The sequence below is a fragment of the Acyrthosiphon pisum genome, unplaced genomic scaffold (assembly GCF_005508785.2).
Source record: "Acyrthosiphon pisum isolate AL4f unplaced genomic scaffold, pea_aphid_22Mar2018_4r6ur Scaffold_20960;HRSCAF=22641, whole genome shotgun sequence".
NCBI classification, from domain to species: Eukaryota; Metazoa; Arthropoda; class Insecta; order Hemiptera; family Aphididae; genus Acyrthosiphon; species Acyrthosiphon pisum.
Window position 1 is genome coordinate 1,278,753 of NW_021770374.1, and position 9,467 is coordinate 1,288,219.

The 9,467-nt window shown below is 30.1% G+C and overlaps 1 protein-coding gene across 2 annotated transcripts; it reads right to left on the bottom strand.

Moving 5' to 3' along the window:
- Positions 1-6,175: 6,175 nt before the first annotated feature.
- On the bottom strand, positions 6,176-9,058 carry LOC100167041 (colorectal mutant cancer protein). 2 transcript variants are annotated; one of them, XM_029492166.1, is made up of 7 exons: positions 8,691-9,058; positions 7,855-8,066; positions 7,627-7,775; positions 7,418-7,531; positions 7,178-7,316; positions 7,049-7,113; positions 6,176-6,448 (listed from the first exon to the last, which is right to left on the bottom strand). In XM_029492166.1, exons 1-7 carry the CDS (start codon positions 8,804-8,806, stop codon positions 6,191-6,193), a joined length of 1,053 nt encoding a protein of 350 aa, XP_029348026.1. In that variant the 5' UTR covers positions 8,807-9,058; the 3' UTR covers positions 6,176-6,190. The 2 variants fall into 2 exon arrangements, with proteins under 2 accessions (XP_029348026.1, XP_029348027.1); XM_029492167.1 differs by lacking the exon at positions 8,691-9,058 and adding an exon at positions 8,436-8,619.
- Positions 9,059-9,467: the final 409 nt, after the last annotated feature.

Sequence of the window (9,467 nt, forward strand, 5' to 3'; positions counted from 1 at the left end):
TTTGAATTTTTTTTTTAACGATGACAAATTTTCACGTTGTGTTCGACGTTTGTGCTGTGTGCTAAAAACATCGGGTCTGAAGTTTTTTACATTTTTTTACATTTCTTTGAACTTATTGAAATATCTTGTGTAGTGTTTGTATTCTGTGCATTTATTTATTATTTGTTTGTATAAATTAATATTAAATATTTATTTTAATTAAAATGCCATCTACTGCATGTGTTGTTATAAATTGTGACTCCACGTACACTGATAAAGTAACACGACGACATCGTTTCCCTAAGGATACGATTAGGTTTAATATTTGGGTACAGAGGTCTGGCAACAATAAGTTATTGCACAAGACTGTTGATGATGTTTATAAATCTTATGTCATGTGTGACAAACATTTTGAACCTTGTTTTAAAAGTTTGGGATTACATAGACTGAATGCAACTGCTGTGCCAACATTAAATTTACCAGGTAAAGACACATTTTTTTCCATTTTTTATTTTACATATATTATTATATCATTTAATATCTAATTTAAATATACTTTTTTTTTTCATAGAAATTATATTTGTTGTTTGTGGGCCACACAATATATTGTAAACAACATCTGTATAAAATCAACTATTTGTAAATTAACTAATCTTTGATTCCAATTTTAATTGGTTGATTTGTATTAGTTAATTTAGAAAATTTGATATCCAAATATCAAATCTTCTTGCGCTGATGTCAATAATTGGTTTGTTTTTTGATCTAATGTATAAATATGGCATGATGTAGTTATACGTTTGCTAAGTTAAATTGTAGTCACAGAAATATTATGTACTAGCAACCTAAATTGTGATGTTCGAGTATCTGTTTTTTGTTAAATAAGGCAGCATGTCAAAAAAAAAATTGCTTGAAACTTTAGTTATTATATGTGTTTATTAATGTATTAATGGATGTTTGATTTATAAATTGCTTGTTAATTTTACTTTACTTATTAATATTATGTTTCAACTTTCAGATATGATTGAGATGTTCAACGTCGACAATGAGAGTGACTCAGCAAACGCAGTATGTCTGATGAATGTATCTACAGTTTCTTCTGCCATGGACATCAATGTCAACGAAGGTAACTATTAAGTGATTTTGTTTAACTGTAAATATTAAGTTCATTTAACTTTGATGATTGGTATTTCATTTTTATAATTTATGTATTATTGAAATAGTCAACGTCGACAATGAGAATGACTCAGCAAACGCAGTATGTCTGATGAATGTATCTACAGTTTCTTCTGTCATGGACATCAGTGTCAATGAAGGTAACTATTAAGTGATTTTGTATATTTATTAAGAATTGAAATTGAGTTTATATAGCTGCTATCAAGTATAACATGTCTTGATTATTTACTCGGGAAGACTTAGTTTTTTTTTTCTATCAAAAACTTGTTCTTTTCATACAAAGTAATAATATAGTGAAATTGAACGTATCATTTCAAATTTTAAATCTTGTTAATATTCTACTGAAAGTAATAATATGATATTTTGTGATAAAAAGTCATTTGTTTACCAAGTAATGTTACAATTCTTACTTTCTTAAATGTTAATACTGGTAGAAGTAGACAGTTAATTATATATTCTAATAAAACATTATTTAATTACTAATTTTTTATTATTTTCAAGGAGTGGACCAAAATGAAAGTACTCCTTTGCTGCCAAGAATACTATTTAGCATGAAAAAAAACTGTAAAAGTTTATTAAAAGACATTAACATTCAACGAAGAGCACAGTTGAAACCTCGCAAAGCTCTTTTATACAATTCTGTGAAAGTGTACAAACATCGAAATTTAATACTAAAGAAACGATATTCAGATGCTAAACAGAGAATTAAAATTGCCGATACATACATCAACTCAAAAGCAAACTCTTTAAATGGACTAAATCAGTTTACACAAAATTTTATTGAATCCCAAATGCGGATTCAACCCCAGAAACCACGAGGCAGACGATTTACGATTGATGACAAGGTGTTTGCATTGTCTCTTTTTAAACAAAGTGGGAAGGCATATTCGACACTTTCAAAAGTGTTCGCACTACCCTCACGAAAGTCAATCACTGATCTGTTTCAAAAGGTACCTTTTGAAACAGGCATCAACAAAAAATTTTATGAACATTTAAAAGGGTCCGTGAAAAAATTGAAAAACAAACTCGATCGATTCTGCACGGTTATTTTTGATGAAGTGTCCATTTCTGCATCATTACAATTTAATGAATCAAACGATAAGGTTATTGGTTTTGAAGACCTTGGGCAAAGTGATCGCTCAACTAAATTCGCAGATAAAGCTCTTGTGTTCATGGTTCGAGGTATCAGGAGAAAATTTAAACAGCCAGTTGCATTTTACCTCACTACCAGCTACATGAATGGTCTAAAGCTTGCCAAAATTATCAAAGAAGTGATAGAAGCCGTACAATCAACTGGTCTAACCGTTATCTCTACTGTATGTGACCAAGCACCTACTAATGTGGCTGCGATAAATAGATTGCGTCAAGAAACAAACACTAAATATATGAAGAAAGAAAAACAAAACAGTCTTTTTGGTTTTGAAATAAATGATAAGGAAATCATTCCTCTCTTTGATGTTCCACATCTTTTAAAAGGTCTTAGAAACAACCTTATAACAAAATATCTAAATTTTATTTATGACAACTGCCAAAAAAAAGCTTCTTGGAAGAACATAACTCAGTTTTATGAGTTTGATGAAGATCAGAGCACAGAAGGAGATCGTTTAGTACCTAAACTTACTGATTCCCATGTATATGAAGAGAAAATGAAGAAAATGAAAGTGTCACATGCTGCGCAGATATTTAGTCAACGCGTCGGTGCAATAATGAAGAGGATTGCTGTTATGTCAAACAATTGCACACCGAGTGAGTTAATAACAAAATATTATAGAATCTTAACAGACCTTTTTTTGTTAATTTTATTGTATATCTAAATTGCTTTTATTTTTTTGTAGGTATTGATCGTGAAGCTGCAGACACTGGTCAGTTGTGCTTATTTGTTGACAACCTGTTTCATAGTGCAAATGGAAATGTCATAAAACCAACACCTGGCAAGGATCTTCGTAGCGCAGTCACATTGACCTCTCCTCATTGGGTATTTTGGAGTAAAGCTTTACACATTCTACGAAGTATGAAGTATGAAACAACGAAAAAAATTCCATCAATTGCCAACTGGATAACTACTATTCAAGGACTTCAACTAATTTGTAAGCGACTTCTAAAGGCAGGTTTCAAATACATTCTTCTAAGAAATTTCAATCAAGACCCCATAGACAATTTTTTTGGATCAATTAGAAGTCACGGATTAAGGAACATCAACCCAACACCTGCAAATTTTATTTCTTCATTTAAATCTCTAGTGATCAATAATTTTACTTCTACACATTCTGTTGGTGCAAATTGTGAAAACGATGATAGTGATGGCATTTTGGACAACTTGAAAGATTTTTTATTCAATGAAATCCCTTTAAATGAAGAAAATGAAAATGAAGAAAATTGTTCTGCTCAACATGATGCTTTGACTACATTCCCTACATTAGAGCAAACTGGAAGTTTAATTAACTCTGGCAGTAGAGCATACGTCAGCGGCTGGATTATAAAAAAAATTACAAAAATTACAAAAAATTGTACAGTTTGCATTTCAAAATTATCAACACCGAAAATCCTAAAGGAACATTTCATCATTCAGGCTCGCCAATACATAGATTGTAATTTATTATATCCTGATCAAGATACCATAGATTTATATAGTTTCATTATACAGCTTTTTAATTCAAATTTTCATAAATTTGTATTTAAAAATAATGGTTTCTCTCATTAATTTCAAAATGTGCACCTATTGAAAATTTTAAATGTTCAAATCATGATTTAAGTAATATGTTCCTCAAAACTGCTTGTAAACTTTTAACGTACAGTTATATTAATAATATTAATAGAATTTTAAGAAAAGGAGAAAAATCAAATACATTGGATCCAATTAAACAATCTGCTATTTTGTATAATAATAAATATTTTAAGAAAAAGAAAGTTTTACTTCGTCAAAATGTAAATTATTTGTAGCTTTGTAGTATATTAATATTGTTATTGTTATATTATGCTTAATTGTACCTAAAATGTAAATTATTTGTAACTTTGTATTATATATTATATTATATCTAAAATGTAATTTCTGAAAATGTTTTTAATAAATATATTTATTATACTATTATTTTGCAATTCAATACTTTATTTCAGTTTCAAATGTGAATAAAAAAGTCAAAACAATAATCGATTGCGAACTATTGATAATCTAGTACTATAGATTTTCTAGTCCTATCGATTTTCTAGTGTATAGTTATTGTGATAAACGACGGGAGCGCTGGTGTCGTTCGTTGTATCAATACTTTGTTCAGCAGTTGCCTTTCTATTTAATCTTTTTTCTATGCTGGCTACCCACTTGCCCATCTTTTTTACTTTGAAAGTATTATTTATATAAAACACAATATTTAAATAGTAATATATTTGTTATTATTTTACCCAAAATTATTTCCATTGACATATTATTGTTTAATGGGCGTATAAAATGCAGTAGGGTATAAACTTTGCATTTGTTTAATAAAAATAAGTGTTCACAATTATTATTTAAATTATTATCTAAATTTTTAATTTGAACTATGTATTTAGAATTTTCAATTTACCAAGTGCTAATGTAGGTACTTACCTACTAGATATTAGGAAAAATGTCAGGGGAAAAAGTCGGATAAACGAAAAAAAAGTTCGAGAAAAATTATTTAAAAATAAATAAATGTGGTAGCGGTGTCGTATGCTATCTACGCACTGAATGTTATCTACACATTGCTATTTACGTATAAATTATGTCGTATGCTATCTACTTCGTTTTAAACCGGAGCACTTCATAAATAAATGAAGATTGTCAATGAATGTTCTTAATTAAAGTTGAAAAGTATTTTTCATATCAATAAAAAATGTTTCGAACGTATTTGTTGTGTTTATGGAGCGCCACCATTCTTCTTTAAGCTGCCTTTCCAACAAATTAGTGGCACCATGCGATTTTATACCATATTTCACCTTTATATGTCGCCAATAACATTCCATAGTTTGAGTTTCAGCTCCTGTTTGTGGATCAATGAAATTAATTTTATGATTTACGGTATTGTGGATATAGCCATGATCGTTTAAACAACTGTAAGCTTTCCATTCATCTGAAAAAATGGTCGTCCCTGGCTCAATTTCTCTTTTAATAATTGGAAGCAAAGTGGCGCGGTCTCTTTTTTGAACGATAAACAATCGACGTTCTACTATATTATCACGTCTACAACACATTCCAAACACCCACGGCCCCTGTACGCGTACACCGTAATTCCGATTAGTTATTTCAGTATCAGTATCAGAACTGCTAGATCCTGATTCTACAATTTCTTCTCTAGGTCGACGATCTCCTAGACGTAGGCGACCACGATTATACTTCCGCTTGCCTTGAAATAAAGATTCGTCTATTTGCACTACGAATCCTACACCACCCATTTTCGTACGTTTTTCAAATTGGTCAACACAAATATCACGGCAAAGATTATACCAATCCGACACAGTGTGTTGACTTCTGCCTGTCCATTTCATAGTTTGAATTACTTGCATACCATGTGCCCAATACCATACGAGCTCTACTATCTGGCATAAACTTAATCCGCTATTACATTTTCCATTAATATCGACATAGGTAAAAAACGGATTTTTTTTTACGAATGGACTGATAGGTTTGACAACCACGTGTTTGGCAACGTAAGTATTTTGTTTTCACAAATTGCCCATCGGAATCTCGTTTGCGGCTATTTTTATAACATTCCTTGAGAACGCCACCACACACTTCATTGCTAACATTATTGATTTTTTCACAAAATTCTTGTTTAGGTAAGACACCTTTTTGTTTTAAAAAAATCACACAAGTATCATCAGTATAAATAATATGTCTATATAAATCACCAATTGAAGACATTTTGAACGCAATACAAATGACAAACACACGCGAATAATTCACAGACACAACTAATCGTTAAAAACCCGTGGGATTTAACTTTGTACTTTGTAGAGTGTAGATAAATATTTGTAGATAGCATACGACACCCATACCCGATAAGGTATTTGTAGATAGCATACGACACTAGTATTCAGTGCGTAGATAGCATACGACACCGCTACCGTATAAAGTTATATTGATTCTGTACAGCAATATTATATGTTTCATAAATGAATACAATTTTACCTTTAATACTAATTTTTCCTTTTCATCAGTTACTTCTTTCAAAATTTGTCTTGTTTTCTTTAATTCTTCATCTTTTAAAGCCAATTTAGTATGTACATCAGTATATATTATATGATTCTTGGTTTCATGGTCATCAAAACATGCTGCACTGTCACCCTAAAAAGAAAAATTTAATACAAATTATAAATTAAGGACAGTTTTGCATTTTTAAATTGTAGTTTTTATATACTCATAATTCTCCTCAAAATTGATATATCACAAAAAAAAACTACAAAAAACACACTATGTTACCTAGTTCGTGTAACAGACAATTTACTCTAATACTAAAGATAACAACTCAAAATTGACTCTGATGAACATAAAATTGGTATTTAGAAAAAATGCAAGACGAGGAGGAGTGTTCTTATAAGCCCTTAAGTTTAATGAATTTAAAAATGTTCATAATGTACAGAGTAAGACCCATAAAAATACAATTCAAAGCTCTCAAAATGTTTTGTCAAATATACAAAATGTATACATTTTGAACTATGTACCTATAAAATAATTCATAAGTAAAATGTTTTAAAATTATTTATTTTAATTGCACAATTATCATATAACACAACATTGACTATTTACTAAAAATATTGATGAATTTGTATATATTATTATTTATTTTACTATGACTTATTCTAAAAGTAAATTAAAGAAATATATTTGTCTTCTAATGCTACTAATACTTCTAATAATACTAAGTAAAATATATTTTGAACATACTTCTTTAGATAAAACAATGGACTCTTGAATAAATGAAGATGTTTCAATACTTTGTCCATCAATTTCTAAAAAAATATAAACATTTTTAAAAATAATTCACATAAATCTAAATTTTAAATGCAATATTACCAGATTGGCTTTCTTCTATTTCTTCAGTAATAACTTGAGACCTTTGGACTTGTAACTTACGGGCAAGCTCGGCAATTACTGAATGCAATTCAGTTATTCTTTCTTCATATTTCTGTTTTATATCAATTTCCGTCGTAACCTGCACAGTAATCAAATTATTATTGAATATTAGGTACCTATAATATTATACTTTTTAATAATCAAATATATCTATAAATATTTATTAAATGTGAGTTTTACTTTGATTTGGTTTATAGATGATTCAAGAATGTCATTTTTTTCATTGGCCAATTGCAATTGTTTAGTTAAATCTGATATTTCAGTTTTCAATGACTTCAATGCAGCTAAATGCAGCTAACATGTAATATTAGTGAAGAAAATTAGTTTTAATATATCTACCTATGACTGTTTAAGATAAATACAATTTAAAAATATACTGTTATTATTACTTTATTTGCAAGATGTAGTAAATTTCCCGAGTTAGCTGATCCTCCTGTCTGTAGAAGATGTTGCATACGAACAGAATTCGGTTCAGGGCTTAGGTCTCTAGCCCCACTATCAAATTCCCAGCTTTCATGTTTACCACCAGATAATGCTCCTATTATGGTTCAATTAAAAATAATAAGGTTTAATTAAAAATAATATGGTTTACTGAACAAATATTTATAAAATCTTACCCAAACTATTATCACTACTGGTAGGCAAGTATTCAGGCAATGGGTCATAGATATGAACTCGAAGTGCATTGATTTCTGTCCGTAATTCCAAACGACGTCTAACAAACTCATCAAAAGATATACGACCAGATTTATCAGCACCCAATTCTTTCATCAAGTCATCAACACTGTCTTCTAAATTTAGCTGACGACATATGGTCAATAGATCTCGACTACAAATATAGAAAACAAATCACAATTTAAATAATTAACTGATAAGTAACACTTTTTATGGGGGAGGGGGATTTAAAAAACGAATCTGTAAAACTGTAAAATCAATAAAATCTGATGTCTTACATGTTCTGAAATTCTTACAAGGATGCATTATTGGGAGGAAATATTGCATGAACGCTCAGGATTAATAAAACTAATACATTAAACCAGAATAATGAATTGTAGTTTGATTACATTGTATTATCGATAAATCACATCCATCATTATTTTTCTTATTCCTGTGATCTTTACTTGGCCAGTATAAGATCGACCATTGAGATGAAATACGAAAACAATAAACCACAACCATAACAATATTTTATTTTTACCTATCAATGTAACTATCGCCATCGCCATCACAGGCTTGGAATAGTTTCTTTGCCCGCTCTTCTTCTCAGGATTAATAAAACTAATACATTAAACCAGAATAATGAATTGTAGTTTGATTACATTGTATTATCGATAAATCACATCCATCATTATTTTTCTTATTCCTGTGATCTTTACTTGGCCAGTATAAGATCGACCATTGAGATGAAATACGAATACAATAAACCACAACCATAACAATATTTTATTTTTACCTATCAATGTAACCATCGCCATCGCCATCACAGGCTTGGAATAGTTTCCTTGCCCGCTCTTCTTCACATATGGAACTCGTCTCGACGCTTTCTGACACTGATTGTTGCTCGTCCATAACAATTCATTTCGTGGTCAACATATTCAATTTAAACGCCTGTGCGAGTCTTCGAATAGGAACAGTCTATTCGAAACGACATTTAATTCAGTCCATTTTTCAACGCGTAATAATTTATACTTTGCACTTGGTCCGTAACCGTAGGTCGTAGCTACCGATAATAAATTATTAGATTTAAATGACAGTCACTTATAACAACAAGCTTATAACAACAAAATAATAGAGTAAAATAGTAAAATGCGATTATGCATAAACTTTCTGATAACAGGTGTAATGTGATAAGAGAGCGTCGAATATAAACACCACTGGGTCCGGACATCCGGTCTTATAATATCGATCTGTATATAAGTATGTAATGTACTTGTATATGATATCGATAATAGACATTGGCTAGGTACTGTCCTTAGCTTATTTTATATAGGTGAATCGTGAATAGTACATTTTTCAATATATTCATGCTAATATTGTACCTACCTACCTATGTTATTTTTAACTGCATTATTATTCACACGTAACGTCAGTATTTACTTATAAGTCAATAACAATCAGGGACGTCATTTCAACTTTTTTTTTGTTGGTGCCAAAATGTTTGCAGGCCATTCAAATCGTTGATAGACCATAGACCACATGGAAAACTTTTTTTTTAGGGGGTGGGGGCAGG

Excerpts from the sequence above, each read along its gene's own strand:
- LOC100167041 (XM_029492166.1), bottom strand. The coding sequence starts at position 8,806 with ATGGACGAGCAACAATCAGTGTCAGAAAGCGTCGAGACGAGTTCCATA. Across the intron at positions 7,532-7,626 it reads TACTACATCTTGCAAATAAA|CTGCATTTAGCTGCATTGAA; the intron begins GTAATAATAACA and ends ATTACATGTTAG. Across the intron at positions 7,317-7,417 it reads CATCTATAAACCAAATCAAA|GTTACGACGGAAATTGATAT; the intron begins GTAAAACTCACA and ends ATTACTGTGCAG.